This window comes from Grammomys surdaster, unplaced genomic scaffold (genome assembly GCF_004785775.1).
Source record: "Grammomys surdaster isolate TR1022 unplaced genomic scaffold, NIH_TR_1.0 126048, whole genome shotgun sequence".
Lineage (NCBI taxonomy): Eukaryota > Metazoa > Chordata > Mammalia > Rodentia > Muridae > Grammomys > Grammomys surdaster.
The window spans coordinates 2,512,478-2,539,313 of NW_021620860.1; the positions used below are offsets into that span (position 1 = coordinate 2,512,478).

Consider the following 26,836-nt stretch of genomic DNA (forward strand, 5'->3'; position numbering starts at 1 on the left):
TTTAGAATAGTAGTCTCAGTACAGGGAGGTAGGGGGGGTTTATGTGTACCTGCCTCTCTGTCACCACTGTCCTGTCGTTGTGTTCACAAGATCCAGGTAAAGAAGAATAGCCTTCTGCCCTTCACTGTCTCACTTTGAACTACTCTTCTCAGTGGAGGCCATGGATTTGATATCCAGCATTCCTTGCCTAATGAGAAAAAGACTTAAATAAGTCTAACAACTCAGTTTATGGCTTACTATCCAATTAAATCCTTAGGTGCGACAATCGCTATTTTCTCCCTCATTTTTGTAATCTGTATTGTCATACTGACAGGTTTGCAGGTTTTTCTATCTCTAAGACCAGTGTAGGTGACATTAAAACCTCGGGTATCTCAGTGGTTTAACCTTATAAAAAGACAGTTTACTCAATGTTGATCTGTGCTGTCTTTAAATAGTTCTGTTAATATACTAAGACATAGTCTGCTTTGCTGTTTTGATATCTTCGACACTGACTTTACTTTTCAATGGCTTTGGCTTTCAGATGTGACTCCTCAGTAATGAAATAACTAGTTCCTGGGATTGGTTTTGCCCAGTGTCGCCTGAGTATGAGCCCTTTAATGGAAGCATTTTAGAACACTGACTCCTCAAGTTAGACTGTGGAGTCATTGCTGTCTTTACTGCTTTGCAAAGGGGGGAAAACATTCTCTTTTAGATGATTGTGATTATGATAGACTCTTGTTCCTTGAGGTCACCTGAAGGCATAGGTGAACGTTGAGTGTGTCTTGGTTAGAGCCTGGTGGCTTACTACCTGCTCCTTTCAGTGTAACCTTGTATTCCAAGTGTTGTATTTGTTCTCTTCTTGCTTAGGTGATGACTGTCCTCAGTGGATGGTTCCTATCACAGTTTCAACTAGTGAGGACCCCAGCCAGGCTAAACTGAAAATACTAATGGATACGCCAGAGATGAGTGTGGTTTTGAAAAATGTCAAACCAGACCAATGGGTAAAGGTGAGTCCAGAATGCCATAGCTATTTTTACTTTATCGGAAATGATTTATTTCTCTTACTTCTATGTCTTTGTGGCTGACTCTGAATTGTAAGTTTTTCAATTTAGACTAGTATTTTCAAAGGAAACACATTTTTAAATAGAAGGAAAGAATGAAAAATAGAAGTTAACTGGGTTTGGTCATGTACACCTGTAACCCCAGCACACAGCAGACTGAGACAGGATGTTAAAGTTTGAGGCTAGCCTAGGCTAGTGAAACTCTGTTTCAAAAAAAGGAAACAAAGCAAAGTAAATAGTACACTGGTTTAGAACATCTGTAGTCTTGTAGCTACAATTGCCTTCTTTTCTAAAAAGCCAGTCTTTGGTGGATATCTGTGAGTTTGAAGCCAGCTTGGTCTACAGAATGAGTTCAAGGACAGTTAGAGTACACAGGACAGTCTTGAAAACCAGCCAAGCTACCCTACCTGTTAGCCTTAGGTCTGTGTTGTCCTCATATAACTTTCCTCAAATAAGAGTAGAAATAGATAAACATTTGTTTGTTACTGGAATGTGAAAACATCAATAGATAAGTTATTTTTACTTTATAAAAAAATTTGCTGCAGGTTTTTCTTTTTTTTTTTTTTTTTTTTTTTTTCTTTTTTTGGTTTTTTCGAGACAGAGTTTCTCTGTATAGTCCTGGCTGTCCTGGAACTCACTCTGTAGACCAGGCTGGCCTCGAACTCAGAAATCCGCCTGCCTCTGCCTCCCAAGTGCTGGGATTAAAGGCCTGCACCACCACTGCCCGGCTGCTGCAGTTTTTTCTTACAATTATAGGTTATCCCAAAATTTTAATTGCTAAGAAACAACCATTTTTCTATTTTAATATTTAAAATATACTCTGGAATATATTAGCTTTTGAAATTATGATCTTGAAGATTAAGTAGCCATATGGAATTTTCTCATAAATTAGAAAAAGTTATGTACACTGTGATTGTAATTAAGTATATAAAGATATAGTTCCTACAGTAAAAGATGAAAGAAATTCAAAAGAATTGGATTGGAATTGTTTAATTAGTTTAAATAATTTTTTATTATTTATTCTTGTCTTATGTGCATTGGTGTTGTGCTTGCATGTGTGTCTGTGTGAAGGGGTTGGATGCCCTGGAATTGGAGGTAAAGACAAATAGGTACACTGGGATGTGAACCCGGGTCCTCTGGAAGAGTAGCCAGTGCTCTTAACCACTGAGCCATCTCTCCACTCCCTACTTTTACAATACTTCTATGTAGAAAACGTTATAATTTTATTTTACCTATGTTTGTTTGCTTGCTTTTCCAGACAAGACTTTGCTCGGTGGGCAAATACTTGAGAAACATGTATGATTCCATGAGTTTGATCCTCATCACTACCCCCAAATTTTTTTTTCTTCTTTGTTTTGCGATGTTGTTGTTGCTGCTGTTGCTGCTGCTGCTGTTGCTGTTACTATTGCTGTTTTGGAGCAGGGTCTCACTATGTAGCTGTAACTGCCCTGGAACTCGGTACATAGTGCAGGTTGACCACCATACCCACTCAAAAATATCTTTTACATGGATTGGCTGGGGCCGGAGGGATGGCTCAGTGCTTCAGAGCACTGGCTGCTCTTCCAGAGGTCCTAAGTTCAATTCCCAGCGCCCATAATGCTGGCTCACAACCATCTGCAACGAGATCTGATTCCCTCTTCTTATCTGTGTAATTACAAAACACTCATATTAAATAAATAAATAAATAATTTTATAAAATAAAAAAAGAAAATGAAGTGGCTGATCGTGGTCCTGCTTACCTTTCTTTAATCCCAGCACTCAGAGGCAGGCAGATCTCTTGAATTTAAGGTCAGTTTGTTCTACATAGTAAGTTCCAGGATAGTCAGGACTACATAAAGAGAACCTGTCTCACGAAAAGTGAGAAGAAAGGAAGTGGTTAATAGTATTTATTGGCTCTTTTCAGCTAAATCTGGGAACAGTTGGGTTTTATCGAACCCAGTACAGCTCTGCCATGCTGGAAAGTTTATTACCAGGCATTCGTGACCTTTCTCTGCCACCAGTGGATCGGCTTGGATTACAGAATGACCTCTTTTCTCTGGTGAGCACTCTCCCACTTAGGTCATATGATGCATTTTGTTGGTTAAAGGGTATGATGGTTAAATGTATAAAAAAATATTAGAAAAATATGGTCCTTCCTGAAGATTAGCTGATTTGGGACGACCTCAAATGGCTAATTATTAATTAACATGACAAAAACCTATATCATTTGTCTGAAGCAAATTTCATTTCACTAATCCAGTTTTGTTTTGTTAACTTATCTGTGCTTAAACTGTCCTTTGTAGGGACAAAAATCCATTCTTTTAAAACAAATTGGATATGAGTCATGAAGAGATTTCCCTACTGATTCTTTTTCTTTTTTTTAAGATTTATTTATTTATGTTATGTGTGTGAGTACACTGTAGCTGTCTTCAGACACACCAGAAGAGAGCACTGGATCCCTTTATAGATGGTTGTGAGCCACCATGTGGTTGCTGGGAATTGAACTCAGGGCCTCTGGAAGAGCAGCCAGTGCTCTTAACCTCTGAGCCATCATCTCTCCAGCCCTGTCCCTGTTGATTTTTTAAACACTAATTCAGAGTGATTTTATGTTGTTTTTAAGTGGTATTTGTACTTTGCTGAAAAAGCCAGAATGTTTTAACAGTATGTTATTACTCAAATTATAGCATATCAGCCCAGAATTATATACATATTTGGCTTTGTTCCAGGAAGGATTTAAAGCAGCAAAATTCATATTGTTGTCTTTATGACTCCAGCAGGTTAGGTAATTTCAGGATGTCTTTGCCTGTGGTAAAATTATCATTCTTTCTAGTGTTCCTTTAAATTGGACCTGAAGTCTCCCTGCCCTCTGTGATTGCTGATTGGATTTCTTCTTTAAATAAATGCAGATTAGCATTGATGGACAAACCTTCCCATCTGCTGATCTCACTTCCAAGAAAGACCTGTCCCAGGAGAACGGGCTGTTTGTGCAGTTGGCTGCTAGAATAGAAGCTCTTTTTCCAACTCTTGTTAGTCAGTGCTGAGAGCACTCTGAATTCGCGAGCCTTCCCATTCATGTTCCTTTAGAAGTGAGTGAAGGAGAAGCTCAAGTTGCACAGTCTGCAGATTCAGCCCTGAAAGAGCCTTTGTCAAGAACCAGAGTCCCAACTTCTTTTTGCAACTTTTCTCAAAGTATAAGACATTTAAAACATCAAAGTGATGCTCTAGAAACTGAGTAGAAACAAGGAGTTAACTGGTTTTTATTGGTCCCAAATTAGGAGGTTCAATGTAAGGTTTTTTTTGTTTTTGTTTTTTGGTTTTTTTTGTTTTTTTTTTTTAACAAATAGCAAAGAAATTAACAAAAGATGTTGTCATGATAGGATTTTTATTCTAACAGTATTCTGAACTTACTTAGCCTCATTTTCTTAAACCGAGAAAATTGCTAGCAGTAGATAATGCCAACATACATGCTTGTTTTATTTTGACTTGTGTAATTTGAAGGCTGAGCTAATTCGTGTTTTTTCCTATCCCAGGCTCGAGCTGGAATCATTAGCACTGTAGAGGTTCTAAAAGTCATGGAGGCTTTTGTGAATGAGCCCAATTATACTGTATGGAGCGACCTGAGCTGTAACCTGGGGATTCTTTCAACTCTCTTGTCCCACACAGACTTCTATGAGGAAATCCAGGAGTTTGTCAAAGATGTCTTTTCACCTATAGGAGAGAGACTGGGCTGGGACCCCAAACCTGGAGAAGGTAATAGATGGGTGTATGGGGCAGGCATCTGAAGTCAGTGCTTTCTATTCATGTGTGGCTGACAGCTAGCAGCATCTCTGTATCCAACTTGTACAGTCGATTCAGTTGGCCAGAAATGTCATGTTCTGAACCTGCTGGTGAGATTGTTACACCAGCACACAACAGTAGCTCAAGTAGCTTGGAACCATAGTGACTCTCCTGCCTCAGCATGAGTCATCACACTTGGCAGGGGCCAGCTTTCCAAAATAAGGATTTAAAAAAAAAAAAATTGTCATTTAAATGTTGAGAGTAGTGATTCGAGGTTTTAAATACAATTATTTGTTGCCATCTGCTTACTAAATGAGGTGTTTTCTCCTGAATAATCTTAATCTAGAGTTTGTTTTATGTTTTCTTCTTACAGCGCTGGGTTTAAACCTAGGGGCCTAGTCTGTGGTTTACTCTGCCAGTGATCTACTCCCAGACCTGGGATTTTTTTTTTTAAGATTTATGTATTTATTTTATGTATATGAGTACATTGTAGCTATAATCAGACACACCAGAAGAGGGCATCAAATTCCATTACAGATGGTTGTGAGCCACCATCTAGATGCTGGGAATTGAACTCAGGACCTCTGGAAATGCAGACAGTGCTCTTAACTGCTGAGACATCTCTCCAACTCCATAATCTGGGATTTTTAAAAATAAGAACAGTAGCGCGCTAGTGCCCCAACAATGCAGTTCAAGGAGTGCCTTCACCAAGCAGTTGGGGGTGCCTTCCAGCCCCTGCTTCTCCTCAGATTGTCTAAAGCCACATGGAAGATGGTGAAAAATTCACTGTGCTGTTGCCAGAAAGAACGATTTATGACTTTGTTCTTTTCCTAAGCTCACAGTTTGGCTTCATACTTTTGTGTGGGCTTTCATTCCTGAATCTTGGTTAAACTTTTAGGCTTACCTTACTGACCTCAAAAATACGAGGCAGTTGCTTTCCTGTCTACCTCCTTATCACGGTTGTAATTGTGCGGTTGTAGTTGTGCGGTTGTAGTTGTGCGGTTGTAGTTGGTTATGTGCTCTTATTTGGAATCAGCATGATGAGTACCTCTCTACTTGACTCCATTCATACAGTCAGAGATAACTGTGCTAAAAACCAACAGAGGAAAAACTACCAAGAGGACGCCGTCCCAGCGTTAAGAGACATTCCCATTAGTGAAGTAGACAAAATGTTCTTCCTAGAAGCCAAAGAACTCAACACCTAAAACTGAGCTGTGTTCTAACGCATGTTAAAACAAAACAAAACAAAAAAAGGAACAGTAATAGCATCAAATTCTCACCACTGACTTTCCTTCATGATTCAACTAATATTTATGTAACTAGTAATAGTAAAAGGCAGGTATAATTTGAAAACTGGCAGTAGAGATAAGCAAAGCATTGTCCTGTATAGCTTACATTTTAATAGGAGACATAGCAAACAAATTATATTAAGGTAATGTATACTATTACAAAAAAAATTAGCAGCCAGGACTACATAGAGAAACTCTGTCTGGAAAAAAAACAAAAACAAAAAAAAACAAGGCCGGGCGGTGGTGGCGCACACCTTTAATCCCAGCACTTGGGAGGCAGAGAGGCAGGCGGATTTCTGAGTTCGAGGCCAGCCTGGTCTACAGAGTGAGTTCCAGGACAGCCAGGACTACATAGAGAAACCCTGTCTGGAAAAAAAACCAAAAAAACAAAAACAAAAAAAAATTAGATAGTGTGAATAAGGAGTGCTAAGCCAGTATTTTATAAAATAGTTGGAGAAAAATTATCATTAATAACTGATCTTTGAGCATAATTGGAGAACTGAAAGAGAAATTCAAGAGCAGAGCAAACAGGGTCCAGACCACAGGGACTAGCAAGTAACAAGAGTCTAAGCAGGACCATGCCCAGAGTGTTCAACGAAAAACCAGAAAGCTGCTGAGGTCAACACTGGGGAAGAGGGGCTGAAGAGATGGCTCAGTGGTTAAGAGTACCATCTGCTCTTCCAGAGGTCCTGAGTTCAATTCCCAGCAACCACATGGTGGCTCACAACCATCTGTAATGGGATCTGATGCCCTCTTCTGGTGTGTCTGAAGACATGACAGTGTACTCACATACATAAAATAAATCTTTTTTTTTTTTTTTTTTTTAAAAAGACTGGGGAAGAGGTGAGAGGCCCATGGCAAGTCAGTGACTCCCTTATGCGGACGTCGACGGGAGCAAAGTTCCTTGTTTTTCACATTTTGTGACACAAGATGCTTGTTTTAAAAGTTTTGATTTTTGTCACATGATTTGATTCATGTGACAGTGAAACTGAAGGAAAACCATTTGGAGGGCTATTTGAGTATTTCACTTAAGGTGTTGGTTGCCGCTAGCACAGACAAGTGATGCATTCTCTCTGGGTTTGGAGGACTGAGTATGGTAAAAAGAAGACTCATCAGATTACGACTACTTAGGGCCGGCAGTGGGACACGCCTTTAATCCAAGCACTTGGAAAGCAGAGGCAAGTGGATGTCTGAGTTGAGGACAGCCTGGTGTACAGAGCAAGTTCCATCTCTTCTGTCTCTGTGAGGTTGAGGCCAGCCTGCTCTTCAAAGATAGTTAGCCAGGGCTAAGGAGTTAGACCCTGTGTAAAAAATAAAACACCCAAGGTTGGCCTGCCCTCCACACACATGGACACACAAATATGTACACGTGTATACACACACACACACACACACACACACACACACACACACGAGCTAGAGAGATGGCTTAGCAGTTAAAAATCCTTACAGTTCTTGCAGAGGACAAGGTTCAGTTCACAGCCATCTGTAATTCTAGTTCCAGGGAATCTGACCTCCATTCTGGTCTAAGCTATATGCTCAAATAAAATTTTTTTTCAGTACAAATACCTCTTCCATGCTCTACTACAAAGCTGTATCCCTGGTCCTTTCATGGAGGTTTTTATTACAGTGACAGTGATACTGAGTTGGGGGTATGGCTTTGGTAATTGTGCATGTCATTGGAGGATGAATCCATTGAATGTTCAGTTTAAAATCTAAGGCTTTAGTTTGTTGAATAAATAGTGTTCTAGTTCTCTGTGTGGGTCTTAAAACAACAAAACAAAGAAACTTTGGGGGCCCAGGGGCTGGAGAGATGGCTCATCAGTTTAAGGGCACTGACTCTCTTCACCAGAGGTCCTGAGTTCAATGGTTCGCTGGTTCCCAGCGACCACATGGTAGTCCATCTGTAGTGAGATCTGATGCCCTCTTCTGGTGTGTCTAAATACAGCAACAGTGTACTCATATACATAAATAAATAATTCCTTTTAAAAAAACAAAACAACAGTGCTTAGGAGGCAGAGACAGGTAGATTTCTGTGTTCGTGTTCGAGGCCAGCCTGGTCTACAGAGTGAGTTCCAGGACAGCCAGGGCTATACAGAGAAACCCTGTCTCGAAAAACCAAAAAAAAAAAAAAACAACAAAAAACTTTGAGTCAAACCTGTATGATGTAAGTCTTTCCTTTACACATTGTAGTCTTTTACAATTTGATAAATTAAATCAAGTATTTTTTTTTTTTGTAAGTCAAGTATTCTTATAAGTATTAGAGTGATGGATTGTGTTTGTTCGTAGACCGTAGACTTGGTATCACACAGTTACAAACTGTGCAGGTCGAGCATTTATCAAAGCAGGCTTCTCAAGTCACCTATGTCTTCACTTCTCCATCAGGTCATCTAGATGCACTCCTGAGGGGCTTGGTGCTGGGCAAACTGGGAAAAGCAGGGCATAAGGCAACTTTGGAAGAAGCCCGTCGGCGGTTTAAGGAGCACGTGGAAGGGAAACAGATTCTCTCTGCTGATCTAAGGAGTCCTGTAAGTTATCTTGATAAATTCCCTTGAAAGCTGAGTGTGGTAGTACACTCCTTTAATCCCAGCACTCAAGAGGCAGAGGCAGAGGCCAGCAAGTGACCCTGTCTGGAAAAAAAAAAAAAATAGATTCCATTGAATTGTAGGTATCAGTTTTAGTTTGTGAAGTTAAAAATTGGCCTAAGAACTGACACTCACCCCTGTCTGGCTGTTGTAAACAAATACTGCGTAGGTAGTTTGCAGCCAGCTTCTCCTTTGTTTCTCAAGTAGCACATGAGTGCTGCACCGTGACTGACTAGCTGCATTTCACGAATAGAACTGCTTCAAGCTATTCTCTGGACATGTCACCCCGTGTGATTATTCACCAGCACTGTGGGATTGTCTATTAGGGATTGATAACCATGGTCTGTTTGTGCATTGATATGTAACTGTAAATTTGTTTTGTTTTACCCATAGGGTCTTAGTATGTATCCCACAGAGGCCTTGAAATTACGGTCCTTTTCCTTTCTCAACCACCCCTAACCCCTAGTTCTACGACAACAGGCCTTTGCCAACATGCCCAGATTCTTTTTATCTTAGCATTAGACTATTTATGACAAAATACGTATAACTCAAATGACTTGTATTTTTCCTGGTATTCTTTTGTAGGTTTACCTTACTGTTTTAAAACATGGTGATGGCACTACCTTAGATATTATGCTAAAGGTGAGTGTGTTTGGAAAAAGCCTCCAGATTTCTGCATTTGAATTTGGATATACCCAATACTACTTATAATGGCTTGGGGAGTGGAGGAAAGCCTGGGCAAAGAAATATATGTGTTGGATTTGGCTTACTCTCAGGTAGTAAAGAGGTTGAAGCAGGACGACAGAGAGTTTAAGGTCTTCCTGGACTACAGAATGAGTTCAGGGACAGACTGGGAAACTTGGTGAGATCTTACTCAGAATAAAAAGTAAACAAAAGAGCTTTGGGAGTGGAGCACAGTCGGAAAGGAGCACGCCTGAGGCACAGCCCCATACACAGACCCTGGGGTTAGGGTTGATTTGTTGATTTTTTTTTTCCCTTCACAACTTCAGTGTCGAGCTAATCTTAACCGTGAAATGGTGATGGTTGGTCCCAGGTCCTCAAGCCTATTCTGAGACAGAGTCTCAGGTAGCCCAGGCTGACATTGAAGAGTGGCGTTGAATTTCTGATCCTTGTGCTTCAAGTGCTGAGATTACAGGTGTGCCACTATGTCCCGTTTTTTGATTGATTGGTTGGTTGGTTTTTCTGAAGCAGAGGTTCATTTTAACCCAGGCTGTGCTTCACCTCTCTTTGTACTTGACACTGACCTAGAACTCTTTATCTTCCTTGCACTTTCCCACAGTGCCAAAACTGGAGATCACAGGTGCATGTCACACCTGCCTCCACCATTTTATAAAGCAAGGTCTTACTGGGTTATTTAGGTTGCCCTTGAAAATCGATTTATGCTTTGAACTAATTCTTCTGTAGTCTCCCAACTTTCTTAATGCTTTGACCCTTTTTTTTTTTTTTAAAGATTTATTTTATTTATGAGTACACTATAGCTGTCTTCAGACACACCAGAAGAAGGCATCGAATCTCATTATGGGTGGTTGTGAGCCACCATGTGGTTGCTTGGGTTTTGAACTCAGGACCTCTGGAAGAGCAGTCAGTGCTCTTAACCACTGAGCCATCTCTCCAGCCCCGCTTTGACCCTTTAATATAGTGTCTTGTATTGTTGTGCCCTCCAACCATAAACTAATTTTTGCTACTGTTATGAATTGTAATGTAAATATCTGTATCTAATAGTCTTAGGCATCCCCTATGAAACTGTCATCCAGTACCCCTGGGGTGAGTGAGTGGGTATCAGGACCCACAGATTAAGAACCACTGGTCTAGGTGAATAAGCCAGTTTCTTTAAAACTTCTATGTGAAAGCCAGGTATAGTGGCAGTTGCCTTTAATTCTGGCACTTGGGAGGCAGAGACAGGTGAATCAAGGCCGGCCTGATCTACAGAATGAGTTCCAGGGCAGGCAGGGCTACACAGAAAAACAGAAATCTTGTCTCAAGGGGAAAGGGGAAAACAAAAAACAAAACTTTACTTCTGAGGTAAAGTTGTCCTCTGATCTGCACAAGCATATGCACACATGCAACACAAACAAAGTTGTTTTTTTTTTTTAAATCAACTTTTAAAAACTGGATAGCACTTTGCTTTGTTATATGCAAGGATCTGTGTTCCGTTCCAGCATAGGAAGGAAGAGCCAGGAGAAAGAGGGTGGGTTGGATGTCAGAAGCATTATGAGTGAACAGGAAATCAACTGACCTGTACTCACAGTTTTCTTACCATTATGAATATAAAATTAACCCTGGCTCTACAATGGTACTGATCTGCTTTTGAGTTTGAATTAATAGTAGTACTTGGGACAAGTCCCATTCCTAGTGCCTCTGCATTCATTTCCAGTCTGTTAAGAAAAATCATGACGTCTATATTAGAGGTATGAAGGTCAAAATAAGCTTACCTCTGTCATCAAATAATTATGTAAAATGTGCCTAAATACCCAAACCACCCATCAGAGTTGTGTATTCATTAAAAGATGTACACGTAAGCTAGGCATGTTAGCACACACCAGTGAGTGGAGCACTTGGAACGTAAAGCTAAGAAGATTAGGAATTCAAGATCGTCTTCAGCTACATGGAGAATTCAAGGCCAGCTGAGTTATATGAGAACCCTGTCTCAGCAACAAAAACATCCTCACTGGGTCTAGAGGGATCACTTAATGGTTAAGGGTACTTGCTGCTCTTACATAGAACCTAGGTTCGTCCCCAGCACCCATATAGTGGCTGTTCATAACTCTAGTTCTATGGGATCTGGCACTACCTTCTGGCATTTGAGGGTACCAGATGTACACACGGTACACTTACATATATGCAGGCAAACCTGTATGTACATAAAATAAAAATAAACATGCCTTTAAAAACAGATCCATGTGTCAAATAGGAATGGAATGTGCTGGTTCATAGATTAAGAGTGTTTCTGTTATCCCAGGTGGGTCAGAAAGTGTAAAAGTAAACTATCTGGGAAAATTAAGGGGGTAAGGGGGAGGGGACGAGGAAAGGCAGTAGTGAGGCATGATCAAAGTCTGTTGTATATGCTTGTGAATATGTCACAATTTGCTAGGCAGTAGTAGCACACATCTGTCATCCCAGCATTCAGGAGGCAGAAGAGGTAGGTTGATCTGAGTTCAAGGCTAACTTGATCAACAGAGCAAATTCAAGGTCAGCCAGGACTACACAGAAACCCTGTCTTGAAAAATATACATACATACATACATACATACATACATACATACTCTAATTAATTTATTCTTATTACCTTGAACTGTGATATTAAAGTGCTATCTTGTAGATGTGTTACATATTCTCTTGAAAGTTAAAGTTTAATCCTTGAATACATTGCACCTTCAAAAAAACTCAGAAAATGCCGGGCGGTGGTGGCGCACGCCTTTAATCCCAGCACTTGGGAGGCAGAGGCAGGCAGGTTTCTGAGTTCGAGGCCAGCCTGGTCTACAGAGTGAGTTCCAGGACAGCCAGGGCTACACAGAGAAACCCTGTCTCAAAAAAACAAAAACCAAAAACCTCAGAAAGCAAGAGTTGGTCACAAATTTGAGGTCAATCTGATCTACGTAAGGAGTTCTAGACTATCCAGGACTGCATAGTGAGACCCTGTCTCAAAACAAATAAATATTCTGTGTTTTGTATTTTCTTTCTTTTCTTTAAATGTGTATGAACATTTTGTGTGCATGTATGTCTTTGTCCCACATGTGTACCTGGTGTCCTGCATAGCTCAGAAGAGGACTTTTGATTCCCTCTGAAGCTAGAATTAACAAGTAGTTATGATCCACCATGTGTGTGCTGAGAACCAAACCCAGGCCCTCTGCAAGAGCAACCAGTTCTCTTAACTTCGGAGCTGTCTAGCTCTCTCTCTTAACTCCAAATAATCTTATGTGACTTCCAGGGGCTGACAAGATGGGTTTGTGGGTAAAAGGCTTGCTGCACAGCAAGAGGACCTTAGTTTGGAAGTCATGTGTAAGAGCCAGGTGCAATAGTGCACATCTTTGTAACCCAGCACAGTAGGCAGACGTATTCAGGAGCTTACAGCCCAACTAGTCTAGGTGAAACTGCAAGTTCCAGGTTCATTGACAGATCTTGACTCCAAGAAACAAGGTGGACAGCAATACAGGAAGACTCTTGACAGCAGCCTCTCCCCTCCACAGGTGCACACACAGGGGAGCGAGCTGCAAACATGAGCACCTGTACACAGACACAAATTTTAAGCAACATTCTACGATATGTCTTTTTGTTTTGTCTTTTTATGTAATACATTAGTCAGGAGTCAGTGATGTAAAGAATCTGGCCATGGCAGACCTACTCTTTAGATCTTGATGTTAGATTCTAGAACTGAAGCATTCTATTTGACTACTCCACACCTACATCTAGTGGCTCACTGCTGTGCCAGATGTAGGGTTAGTGCCCAACCACAATAGCAAAGTACTAAGTGATGTAGTGTCCCACCAGTCTTGCCCAGTGAGAAGGCAGAGCAGAAGTTCACCTCATTGGAAGAGAAGCGTGTATGAACATGCATAGAATTCAGGAAAGAGCTGACTGTTCTTCTTTATCTTTTCCCTGTAGCTTCACAAACAAGCTGATATGCAAGAAGAGAAAAACAGAATTGAAAGAGTTCTTGGGGCTGCTCTTTCACCTGAACTGATTCAGAAAGTCCTCACTTTCGCACTTTCAGTAAGTTATGAGTCACATTTCAAGAGAACTACTGTGGAGCCATGAGGTGGTGGGCACGCCTTTAATCCCAGCACTCATGAGGCAGAGACAGGAGGAGCTCTGGGTTTGAGGCCAGCCTGGTCCACAGAGTGACGGCTAGGCAGAGATGCTCTGTCTGGAAAAACAATAACCAGAAGAGAACTGCTGTTAGGTGGTACCTGTCAGGCTCTGACTCAGCACACGCCTCATGTTGGAAGAAGCTGCTCGGAGCTCCTGGTTTTGTTTGGTTTTCAATTTTTTTATTGCTTTATTTTATATGGCAGGGTGGGGACTGGGATGAGAGATGAGTGGGTTTTCCTTCCATCTTGTGGTTTCCAGAGATTGTGTCAGGTTGTGAGGCTTGGTTGCAGGGCTTATCTGTCCTCTCCCATTAGTAGTGAGAATTAGAATAGGTTGAAGAGAAAGTGGAGGCCTTTGGAATCCCTTTCCCTCCCTAGGAGTGGCTGCTTTCCTTGCGTTGCTTCAGTTTCCCAAGTCTGCTGTATTCTTGGTACCAAGAGACACTCTATGTAGCCGGGATTCTAGTTCTTTTTTCTCCCCCTCCTTAGGAAGAGGTACGTCCACAGGACACTGTGTCGGTGATTGGTGGAGTAGCTGGAGGCAGCAAACATGGGAGGAAAGCTGCTTGGAAATTCATAAAGGACAACTGGGAAGAGCTTTATAATCGATACCAGGGAGGATTCTTAATATCCAGACTAATAAAGGTATGTAGGAGTCTTGAGTAGCTTGCTAATCTTGAATGTTATTGAATGATTATCCATGTTCTATTAGACCCTTGGTTCTCAACCTTCCCTAATGCCAACACTTTAATACAGTTCCCCATGTTGTGATAACCCCCAACTATAACATTATTTAATTGCTACTTTATCATTATAATTTTGCTACTGTTATGAATTATAATGTAAATGTCTGGTATACACAGTATTTGATATCTGACTCCATAATTATGGAGTCATGATCCATGGGTTGAGAACCTCTGTATTAGACCCAAAAGTTTGGATCTTTGCTCTTTACAAGGTTTTTCAGCTAGGTATGGTGGATTATGCTTGTAACCTCAGCACTATAGAAGCTGAGGCAGAAGGATTGCTTTGAATTTGAAAGCAGTCATTGCTATATAGTAAGACCCAAACTCTCACTCCTACCTTCAAATCAAAGGCTGTAGTTGTATCTCACTCTTAGCCCTGTTGTGCACTGGCCCTCAGTTCAAACCCCAGAAAAAAACAATAACAACAAAAGACCAGAGTTCTCAACCAGTTACTGGATTTGTTTTTACAAGCATGCACATCCCTATCTTATCTTCTGTGTGACGAACCAAAGTGGAAGAGAGCAGAGTTGTTTGTCTTTGGGTAAGTGGAATTTTGTGCCTAGTCCCTTTGTTTCTCTAAACTGTTTAAAATCTCTGGTTTGTTTTCAGCTGTCAGTTGAGGGGTTTGCAGTTGATAAAATGGCTGGAGAAGTTAAGGTAAGGACAGTACTGTTCACTTCTCAGTTTTCAATCCAGAGCATAAGTGAATCTGCCTTTCTTATTCTTTTTTTTTTCCCTTCCCCTCCCTCTCTCCCTCCTTCTGTCCCTCCTCCTTCTCTCTCTCTCTCTCTCTCTCTCTCTCTCTCTCTCTCTCTCCTTCTCTTCTCTCCTCTTCTTTCTTTCTTAAACTTATTTTGTGTGTATGAGTGTTTTGCCTGCATATATATGTGTATTCCATGCTTGCTTGATACCCATCAGAAGAGGGCATAGGATGCCCTGGATCTAGACTTCTGGGAAGTTGTGAGCCACCACGTGGATGCTAAGAACCCAGGTCCTCTGGAGCAATAAGTGCTCTTCACCTGAGTCTCTCCAGCCTTGTGAACCTTACTCTAATGTTCTAATGAGTGTTGGGGTGGTGTGCTTTTCTGAGTCCTTGTGTCTTAGATTTGACTTTGCCTTTAATATCTGAAGAGTCTATAGTAGAGAGATAATCAGTTTTGTGTAGACTCTGGACCTGGTGAATATATCAGCATTTGGGGGACAGATTTATTCTGAGTGGGAAAATGTGAAACTCCATTGTACCATAAACTTGGTCATACTGCTATTTGTACCGCCAGTCCTCCTACCTGTATCTTCTTGGAGGCAATCCTGAGAGTTCTGGTCTAGTTCACTGTAGGAACCATAGTCAGAGATAAGTTAATAGCCAGGCAGAGTGGCTCAGGCCTAAACGCAGAGACAAGTCCTTCCCTGAGTTTGAGAACAGCCAGGGCTATACCTGTTTTTTAAAAAAAAAAATCAAAGGGAAAAAAACAGGAGGGGCTGGAGAGATGGCTCAGCGGTTAAGAGCACTGACTGCTCTTCCAGAGGTCCTGAGTTCAAATCCCAGCAACCACATGGTGGCTCACAACCATCTGTAATGAGATTGGATGCCCTCTTCTGGTGTATCTGAAGACAGCGACAGTGTACTCATAAATAAAATAAATAAATATTTAAAAAAAAAAAAAACAAAAAAAAACAGGAATATATTTTACTATTTTTAGGTCTTGAGAAAACACTTGACTTCAGCTGACATTTTATTGATTTCAGCTGTCACTTAATCTACATTGTATTATGTGAACAATTTCATTGTAATGGGACTACACAGGAGAGGCACCTAAACAGGTTTAGGAGGTGGGTATTGGCAAAGTGAAGCTGGTGTGGCAGACTAAAGACTGCAGGCAGGAATGCTGTCTTACACTGGTCAGGTTAAGGCAGGAGGACCACTGTGCTTCAAGACCAGTCATGCTGCAATATGGAAGATAGTTGGAGAAGGTTGAGACACTCCTTCTCCGAGTAAGACACAGTATAGCTCAGAGAAGAATAATGGAGTCATAGTGGGTTTTCCCAGCATACACTGGAGTGTACGGGGTGAGGTAGAGCCATACTCTGTAGCCATGCCTAACACTCACTGTGAACTCTAAGTTGGCCCTGAGTTCATAATGATCCTACTTCAGCCTCAAAAGTACAGGAATTATATAATGACTTATGAGCCACCACACCTGGCTTTTGTTAATCTTTAATTCAACAGTATTTCTGTGTGTTCTGACCATCTAAGACAGCATTTCTCAATCTGTTGGAGGAGACTCCTGTGGGGGGGTCACATGACCCTTTCACAGGGGCCACCAATGAAAGGAGACCATCAGGAAATACAGATAGTTACATTACAATTCATAACAGTAGCAAAGTTACAGTCACAAGTAGCCATGAAAATAATTGATGGTTGCAGGTCACAACAAGAAAGGAACTTAACTTAAAGAGTTACAGTGTTAGGAAGGTTGAGAACCTAAGAGAAGAAAAAGAGCCAAGGATATTTTCCTTGTGGAGCCTGCCTTTCAGCCCTGCCCTTGGGAGGCTAGGGCAGACAGGCCTCTAAGACTAGCCTGGTTTATATAGTAAACTTCAGGACAGCAAGGCCGTGTAGGGAGACTGTCCATGGCGTGGGCAATGACGGTGCTGTTGCTGTTTGCTGAGATGGAAAGGGAGGAGCACTGCTGTGTTATCCAGCCCTGCCCTGTGAAGCCTCCAGAGCTATTGTCTTCTTTGTAAATCAGGCTATTGGTATCTGAACTTTACACTTCATCTGATGAGTTATTTTCCGTTCTCCAGGATAGGCCTGTGACTATATGGTTGGTGTTTTCAGATAGTTTGTTTGCTGTGAAACTAGATGAACTAGTTAGAAAATAGCTTAGTAAGTAATTTTTAATATTAAACTCAAGAGGCATATCATTCTATGAAAAATGTAAAACTCTGGAGTAGAGTGGATTAGTAGCAGCATTTTAAACTTGGTAGCTTCGTTGCCCTTATGCTCGTTGTGAGGCAGCATTGAGTCCTAAAGGTGTGCTAAGTGCTTCTTTATTTCTTCCTCTGTTAACATTTCTTAGGGATGAGAGATTGATGCTTAGAGCAGAACTTACACAGTGACAAGCCACGCCCTGGACCAAGCCTAGCCTCAGGGTCCATAGTCACATCCTAATCACGGGAGGCCTTTGAACACTGGGACATGACACTGTCGTCTCTGACATTCTTGTTGAGAGCCATGGACTCAGAGCAGTTCCTTCTCAACGGCCTCACTTTGCAAATCCCATTAACATACTGCATACCCGAGCTCGGAAAAGCGTCTGCCCCTTAGGCAGGGTTTTTTAGGTATTCTAAAAAACATGATTTTGCTTTTATTCTGAGTAGGAGAGAGAAAATACCCTGAAGCGTTTGAAAGAGTCCAGAACAGAGGAGGGGGGAAAAAAGCAGACAGGATGTGACCAAGGCTGTCTGCAGGGGAGCAGAGCAGTAGAGCAGGGTGGGGCGGAATGGGAGGATAGTTGAGATCACAAGAGTTGGTGGAGACAGGGAAACTTGTCATTATACAGAAACAAAGGGTATCTGGGAGGGGGAAACCTAGGGGGTGGGAGGGCTGGGATTCTAGTGTAGTGGCTGTGAAACGTGTGACTGTGCTTGTGAGTGGGGACTAGGGATCCTGGAGACCTATATGAGCTTTCATGTGCGGTCTTAGTCACAGTTCTGTTGCCATGAAGAGACACCATGACCAAGGTAACTTAATAAAAGAAAGCATTTAACTGGGGACTTGCTTATTGTGTCCCAGGTTTGGGCTATTATTATGGTGGAGAATATGGAACAGTAGCTGAAAGAGAGAGAACAACCCTGGCGTGGGCTTTTGAACCTCAACATTTTCCCCCAGTGACACACTTCCTCCAACAAGGACACCCTTAATCCTCCTAATCCTATCAAACAGTTGTATTCCCTGATGACTGAGGGAATGGTCATCAAACCCATTCACACCACAGGACCCATGTACCTTCTGCCAGAAGCAAGGAAAGGCTCCATTTTGGGGACAGAAATCCCAGTTCACAACTTCCCAAGGAAAATGGCTTTTATCACCAGAAACCCTTCTCTAGGCCAGCTTGAGCTCATTTCTAGACATGTGGAGAGCCTGAGACCTAACACATAAAACTCTTGGAAACAAGTTTCCAGAATGTGAAGTATAAGGGTAGGGGACATTTCCAGATGCTAGTAGCAGAATGTTCAAAAGGACAGCGTCATGGCTTTTTTCAAGTTTAAGTTAGGACCGTGGCTCAGCAAGGAAAAGTGCTTCCTGCCAAACCTGATGATCCATTCGGTGGAAGGTGAGAGCCCAAGGGTTGGCCAGCTGACCTCCACATTTCACCAGGCTATCAATGTGTTAGAGGCAGTGCAAACTCTGTGTTTAAGAATGCTTGCTGTTCTTATAAAGGACCTGAGTTCAATTTCCTGAACCCATGTCAGCTGGGTCACAATCACCTACACCTCCAACTCCAGGGCATCTGATGTGCTCCTGGCCTCACGGGCACACATGCTTATACGTAAGTAAAAATAGGTCTTCAAAGCCAGGAATGGGATTGGTGGTGCACACATTTAATCCCAACACTCAGAAGACAGGCAGATGGATCTTTTTGAGTTCAAAGCCAGCCTGGTCTGCAGCCAGGGCTACACAGAGAAACACTGTGTCGAAAAACCAAAATAAATAGCTAAATAGAATCTTGAAAATTCCCAACACCCACATGGCAGCTCATAACTGTCTATAATTATCTCATGGGATCCAAAGCCCTCTTCTCATGTGCAGACACATAGGCAAATAAAATACCCGTATACATGAAAATTGTAAAAAAAAAAAAACAAAACCCAACTAGGTTAGATTCCCAAATGAAGTGAGAGAAAAGACAGTTAAATGGACTTGAGGAGAGTAGAAGGGCCTGAACACGCCATGCTCTGGAGAGTCCTGCCTTGTTCTCTGTGCAAAGAAAAGCCTTGGGTGCCACAGGTGGCAGCTGAGGACTGGAAATGCAGCTGGTCTGTAAGTATAAAATAGCCCAGAGTTTGGAGGCTATTTGAGAAACAGGATATATAAATCTAAATTTTTTGCCGGGCGGTGGTGGCGCACGCCTTCAATCCCAGCACTTGGGAGGCAGAGTCAGGCGGATTTCTGAGTTCGAGGCTAGCCTGGTCTACAGAGTGAGTTCCAGGACAGCCCAGGCTACACAGAGAAACCCTGTCTCGAAAAACAAACAAACAAACAAAAAATCCAAATTTTTAAATATACTTGTTATATTTGGAGTAATGCTTTTGATCTGTCTACTTAAATAAGATATATTCTCAAGGAAAAAAGAGCTGCACAATCAAGTTAGTAAATACATCGGATGGTTTTAGTGGGTTTAGATTGTAAACGTGCTCCGTTCATGTCTGCAGGCATGGCTACGTGTAGCTTTCTCTGGGCCATGAATTGGACACACTGGTAGATCACCAGCATTTTTAAAAGCAGCGGGTTCAGTTGCTATCGGCTTTGGATTAGGTTTTATGCTTTCACTAATTAAGGAAGGATTCTTACATGTATGCTCAAGAGCTGCTCAGTGAGCCTGTGGTGGCCATGGTCAGTTCTTGATTGAGCCTGATGGATCAGTTAGGCCAGCTGGTGCTCTTACGTAGTCCCAAGGTTAACTTCTTACTGTTCCTAACAGCAATTCTGCATTCTGGATTGTTTTTATACCAGGCTTTCTTCGAGAGTCACCCAGCTCCTTCAGCTGAGCGTACCATCCAGCAGTGTTGTGAAAATATCCTGCTGAATGCTGCTTGGCTAAAGCGAGATGCTGAGAGCATTCACCAGTACCTCCTTCAGCGGAAAGCCTCCCCACCCTCCGTGTGAAGCCTCCCTCCGCAGGTGGTCTCACTGCCTCTGCGGGGATGAGGTGGAGCTACCAGACAGCTGATTCACATGCCAAGAATTTGGAGTCTTACACCAGTGGGGGTTGGACAATGAATGTAGTTAACTGGTTCCTGCTCACACTCCAGAATTAAATTCTATTGAAAAAGGAAAATCAGCAATTCAGCAAAAAACAAATAAAATAAAAAATAAAATAAAAATGTAAATATGATAGTGATAAACTAGAGCATAACGAAGCTGTGAACTTCCCGAAGCTGGCCGTGGTCACGGGTGAGCACGCTCCTCTTAGTGACGGGTGTCGTTTTATAGCCTGCCAAAAGGAAAGCCTGAGGAGCCGGGTGTGGCCATCGCTGGGGATGCTGACCAAGAGGCTGACCGCTGGCTCACACAGTGCAGTCTATGTGTGATTGATTATAAGTGGGTTTTCTTTTCCTTTTTGGCATGGGAACCGACCAGGAAGGTATCTTCTCCTGTATAACTCAGTCTGAACCAAGGATTGTAGTTCCCTCCTTGCCTCCCTTCTGTGTGATCCCCACCCCCCAAAAAAGTAATGAAAAGCTTTAAAAAATAAAACAAAAAAACTACCCTCTCTCCCTTCCCAGGTTCTCCTCCCTTTAGTTGTGCCCAGCCCTGACCTGTCCTTAGAGAACAGAAACATCTCTGACGGCCACATTAAATAAGAGGATATGCTGATATGCTTTTATTTTCTAAGATAACCTTTAAGGAACCCTGAAGTGCATAAGAGGTGAAAGAGTAGAAATAAAGACTATCAGCTAGGCCTTTCTGCTCAAAACTGTCCCAGTTACCGGACAGGCCAAACGCTGCACCTCTTCCGAACAGTATCAGTGAGCTCTGGCTCACCACTTGTGCATGTGAGGGGCCAGTGGGGACTGCTGTGGGGCCCAGATGTCTGCTGCACCGTCGCCGGTGGTATGCCCACTAACGAGCCTCGCCTCCTAACCCAGTGTGTTTTTACTAAGTCTCAGCCCCTTCCCCCAACCCTTTCTTCTCTTTCCTTTCCTTTTATTTTTTTCCTGAATCCTTTTATTTTGTGTTAACAGAAATTCATATTTGGTGTGGCTTAATGTATTTTGGAAGGTCATCAGATTGTGAGACTGCTTCCTTGAAACATTTTTGTGCTATTGTTTTAAAAAATAATAATTAAAAAAAGTTGGCGTTAATAAAAATGTCAATGTGAAGTCAATGGCCTGGTTCTTTCAGCCTCCTTGAAACTAAAGTTTCCCTGTGCCTCAGTAGAATTACAGGAAGGCAGACAACCATAGGAGTTTTGAAAAATTATATTTACATTTTATGTGTATAGATACATACATACCACGTATGTGGAGGTCTGACAACTGTGGATACTAATTTGCCCCTTCTTCCTGTGGTAACTGGAGACTTGAACTCAGATCATCTGGCTTTGTAGCAAGAACCCTTATGCCCATCTTGCCAAATCCCATTTATAATTCTGAAGCAGCCTCAATCTGAAGCCTGGCTAGACTAGAACTTGCTATGGCAGCCCAGGCTGGGCTCAAACTCAAAATGATCCTCCTGCATCATTCTTCACAGTCTTGGAATTATAGGCATGAGCCAACAGGCACGGCTTTACCACAGGACTTCTTTTTTTTTTTTTTTTTTGTAGTTTTAAAAATTTATAGCCAGGTGGTGGTGGCACACACCTTTAATCCCAGCAGTTGAGAAGCAGAGACAGGAAGATCTCTTGAGTTTCTGGCCAGCCTAGTCAACAGCTAGCTCCAGGACAGAGTTACACAGAGAAACCCTGTCTCAAGAAGCCAAAAAAAGAAAAAAATTCAAAGTAGGTATGGTTTGTACCTATAATGTCAGCATACTGGAGGTTGAGGCAGGAGGATTAAGAGTTTCAGAGTTGCATGGGCTACATAGCAAGTACCTGTCTTAACAAATATATCAGCCGGGCGGTGGTGGCGCACGCCTTTAATCCCAGCACTTGGGAGGCAGAGGCAGGTGGATTTCTGAGTTTGAGGTCAGCCTGATCTACAGAGTGAGTTCCAGGACAGCCAGGGTTATCCAGAGAAACCCTGTCTTGAAAAACCAAAAAAAAAGAGGGAAAAAAAGAAACATCATGCATGCCCAATCTGAAGAATGTTCTAAAAGGTCACCCTTTTCTCTACCTGATATTTCTAAGTGTGTTTTGATGTATGACAGGAAGTTGTTCCGTAACTGTTTTATTTTCCCTGGCTCCTTTAACAATTTCATTTGGGAACACTGTATTATATTAATGGCTGCCCTTTCAAAACCATTTTCTGTTTCAACTGTGAGACAGGGCTTGGTAGTAGAGAATTGACTTAGCATGGTAAAGTTCTGGGTTCAATCTACTGTATAAATAATAATGATATATATTTATTTTCCCAGATTTGGGGGTGGAAGGAAACCAGGTGTGACATCATACAATGGAGCCTTCAGCAGGAGAATTACTTGACCCAAGAGTTTTACACCAGCCTGGGCTATAGAATGCATCTTCAACAAACAACAGGCTGGGGAGTAGTAGTGGGGGCAATGGGGAGTTGGAGGCATGGAAGGGTTGGGGGATGTGTGGCTCCGTTGGTAGAGTGCTTGCCTGTCTTGCATAAAGTCTTGAGTTTAATCCCTAATACCCATAAAGGGAGTGTTGGCACATACTTAAATCCCAGCACCCTGAAGGGCAGTGGAGAAGATAAAAACTTCAGCTTCATCCTTATGGGACCCAAGACTCAGCCTCCAAAAAGGGGTTGGGGCAAGCAGAGTGTGGCAGTGTGCTCCAGTAATCTCTAGACTTGGAATATGGAAGCAGAATGATGAGACTGTTTCAGGCTAGACTGAGCTGGGTACTTTTTCCTCAAAAAGAGGACATGAGAGTGGAGATATAGCCCAGTGAGCAAGTGCTTGCCTAGCATGTATAAGGACTGGGGTGCAATCTCAAGTACGGAGGGGGCCAGTGAGGAGAGGAGGGAAGGAGAAAGGGAGGCAGGGAAGGCGGGAGGGAGGGAGGGAGGGAGGGAATGACAGGGAGAATTTATTTTTCTTTTTAAAGATTTATTTATTTTATGTATATGAGTACACTGTAGCTGTCTTCAGACACACCAGAAGAGGGCATCAGATCCCATTACAGATGGTTGTGAGCCACCATGTGGGTGCTGGGAATTGAACTGAGGACCTCTGGAAGAGCAGTCAGTGCTCTTAACTGCTGAACCATCTCTCCAGCCTGAGAGAGAATTTATTAATAAGCCCAGAAACAAGCAGGTTTAATCTGAGAGAATTTATTAATAAGCCCAGAAACAAACAGGTTTGTTTGGGATTTTTTTTCCCCTTTGAGACATGTTTTTCTCTGTGTAGCCCTGGCTACCCTGGAACTAGATCTGCCTGTCTCTGCCTCCCAAGAAACAGCCTTGTTCAACAGGTAAATTTAGAACTCTTTCAGCCCTTTTTCTCTCTCTTTCTCTCTCTTCCTCTCTCCTTCCCTCTCTTCCTCCCTCCCTCCCTCTTTCCCTCCCTCTTGTTCTCTCTCTCTCTCTCTCTCCCTCCCTCCCCTCCCCTTTCTTAGGACAGGTACTCATGTAGCCAAGACCAGCCAAACTAGCCTAGAACTCCTCATTCTCTGGCGTACTTCCTCCCAAGCCCAGGATCATGGGTGGGCAGCACACCTATCCGGGTTATGCTTATCTGCACTAGTTTAAACCTGTCAAGTATTTGTAGGGATAGAGCGAGGCTGTGCCCTCTTTTCCTGTCCCCTGTGAAGTCCAGTATGCCACACCCTTTTGATCTTTGATGTTCCCTGCTCCTCGATGCCCATAATGGTGTGCTTGGCAGACACACTTGGAGAAGTGCACTGCCTCTGGTAGAGTCTCTGTAGGTCACATGTTGCAGCCTGCCTTCCTGGTGTTAGGTGTCAGTTTGCTGTAATTTCCATGCACCTGTGACAAATGAGGTATAATGCATCTTGCTTCGTTGGTTCTAAGTGGTTCCTGTCAGTGTCCTTGTCATTGGAGCTGTCAACTGTACCATCCCTGAGACCAGCTCTTCTAATGCTTCCTGAGTGTACAGCTCCATTTTATTTAAGTTGGCCTTTAGACAGTTTCACACAGTGCAGACTGACCACTCCCAATCTTACCTTCCCCTCTCCCACTGTCAACACCATCCTCAACGACAGTGTATGGCTCATAGCACCATTAACTGGATTAGAAAGCTATGTAGGGATGTGTTTTACAAAGATTTTGCAGGGAGAGATACAGCCAGCTAAGAAAATTACTACAACCTGTTTTCAGAATCCCAAACTGCAGAGAGTGCAGATCCCGGAAGCTGTTAAGGAAGCTGAGAGTTCCTGTCAGTGTGCATGTTCACTTGCTGAATGTGGGACACCTCAGCCTGAGCAACCCTTATGCTTGCTTCATTAATCCAGTGGCTGCCTTCTTCCAACCAACATGCTGGTGCTAGGGTGGTATAGCCCACCTGTAGTCATGTGTAACTTCCTGAGTTCAGTTTCAGCATGAGAGATGGGGGTGAGGGGAACACAGCACAAGAAGGACCTCAGATAGATATAGTGTGGGAAGGGTTTGTTTTTGACTTTTTGAGACAGGGTTTCACTATGTAGTTCTGACTAGCCTATCGTAGATAGGCTGGCCTTGAACTCATGGATATCTGCCTGCCTCTGAGTGTTGGGATTAAAAGGATATACCACTACTCCTGGCAACGTGGGTAGTTGCCATTTGTGGTCCATCCTCGACCATGCCTTATGTGTGCTGGACACAGTTTCTTGTTGTCATGTGAGCATTACAGAAGGAGGAACCTAGTGCAAATGACAGTGACCTTTTCCAGGTGCTATGACAGAATGGTGTTGTGCAATCTCACAGCGTGCTGTTTGCTGTGGTAGATGTACCTTTTAGACACTGATTAAAAGACCTCGGTTAATCCTAGCACTTGGAGCTGGAGGCAAGTGGCTCTCTGTGAGTTTAGGGCAAGTATGGTATACACAGGTAGTACAGGTTATTGACGGGAAGGCTGAAGAAAGAGCAGCAAACTAACAGCACACATCCTGTGCTTGGAGAAGGCATACCTAGGTTCAGATTCCAGTACACACCCACAGGAATGAACTACCAGCAACTCCATTCCCAGCGGTTCCAATGTCCTTTTCTGGCCTCTATGGGCACCTGCATGCATATGGTACACATTAAATACACAGATGTGCATACGCACACATGCATGCACACACTTGAATGCACATGTGAGCCACACATGCATAAATTACAAAAAAAAAAAAAACATTTAGCTGGGCAGTGGTGGCACACGCCTCTAATCCCAGCACTTGGGAGGCAGAGGCAGGCAGATTTCTGAGTTCAAGGCCAGCCTGGTCTACAGAGTGAGTTTCAGGACAGCCAGAGCTACACAGAGGAGCCCTGTCTCGAAAAAACAAAAACAAAAAAAAAAAAACAAAAAAAAAGAAAGAAAGAAAAAAAATTAAACATCATGGTCATTGAAATGGTTTCATTAAAGTTCCCACCAAGTTGACCTTGAAGACAGTGTTCAAAGCACAGCCTGGAACCTCTTAGTTCCTAGCCCTGGGATGTAGACAGCAGACAGCAGCTACTCGAAGTTTTCGCTCACTAAAGAAGAATGTCAAACATGGCAGACATGGCCTCTGTCTGCTTGAGGCTGAGGAGTTAGCATGGACAAAGGGCAGCCAATGAGTGCTCTTCTCCTGCAGTGTTGGGGCTTCCAGGTAATAACTCTACCAGGGATCCACACCACTAACCATTTGGAATGCGAAGCATACAATTGCGAGCATCACCGGGGATTCTAAATGCTCAGGAAAAGTCCTCTTGAAGATGTGATGTCAAATCAAGATCTGAAAGATTGGCCAAACAGGTTAGAGAGGTGGCTTAGCAAATAAAAAGAGTTTGATTCCCAGCACCCAATTGAGGCTCCCAAGCTGGCAAAACTCCAGGGAATTCACTGCCCTCTTCTGGCGGTTAGGGGCACTGCATGTACATGGTACAGACTACCTGCAGGGAAAACACCCATACACGTAAAATAATAAAATAATTTTTCATTGGAAAGTAAAGCGCTGTCGCAACACTACTACCATAATTACGAGTGACGTTGCTATCTAAAGGAGCAGTGCCCAGGTGTTCATATCTCCCTCTAACGGGAAGGACCTGCTGCTCCTCCAGGGATCTGATGGAAAGGCCGGAAACACACTTCGCTTGAAACTTCCAGTGAGGTCCGGAAGTTTAGGGGGTGAGCTCAGCTGCTTTGAGCAGGATCCGACCATTTATGGCAATATGCATTTCTCAAGTGCGGTTCTGCAACACGGCTTCCAGAAAAAATCAGCTTTCCTTCTCCTCTGTAACCCTGTGGGGCGGACCCACCAGAGCACACTGCCTTTATCGTTTCTTCCAGTCAAAACTTGTTCCCAACACCTACCAGCTTAAACATGTTGCCATCATTACAAAATATTTCAGTCCACCAAACTGTCCTGTCCGCTGTGCATGCAGCCTCTGGAAAAGCATCGTCCTCATTAACACTTGTGTGACATCTTAAGGGAATGACAATGTCGATACTTAAAATGGCTCAGAAAGTACATTTAACTAGTCAAGCCTGAGAGATCTGGGACTTAGCTCATCTTTAAGACTAGAACCTCTATTCTACTGTGTAGGACTTAAGTGTTCATT

At 42.6% G+C, this 26,836-nt stretch overlaps 1 protein-coding gene and 1 pseudogene across 1 annotated transcript in view; both read left to right on the plus strand.

The window, feature by feature from the left end:
- Npepps (aminopeptidase puromycin sensitive) overlaps positions 1 to 21,352 on the plus strand; it is a 71,362-nt gene extending 50,010 nt beyond the window's left edge. Inside the window, exons 15-23 of the mRNA XM_028754989.1 lie at positions 847 to 986; positions 2,944 to 3,078; positions 4,550 to 4,769; positions 8,471 to 8,613; positions 9,256 to 9,312; positions 13,294 to 13,401; positions 13,989 to 14,144; positions 14,855 to 14,902; positions 19,983 to 21,352. Coding sequence (XP_028610822.1) covers positions 847 to 986; positions 2,944 to 3,078; positions 4,550 to 4,769; positions 8,471 to 8,613; positions 9,256 to 9,312; positions 13,294 to 13,401; positions 13,989 to 14,144; positions 14,855 to 14,902; positions 19,983 to 20,135 — 1,160 coding nt within the window. The 3' untranslated portion in view covers positions 20,136 to 21,352. The remainder of the gene's footprint in view (positions 1 to 846; positions 987 to 2,943; positions 3,079 to 4,549; positions 4,770 to 8,470; positions 8,614 to 9,255; positions 9,313 to 13,293; positions 13,402 to 13,988; positions 14,145 to 14,854; positions 14,903 to 19,982) is intronic.
- On the plus strand, positions 5,481 to 6,001 carry LOC114610535 (annotated as a pseudogene).
- Positions 21,353 to 26,836: the final 5,484 nt, after the last annotated feature.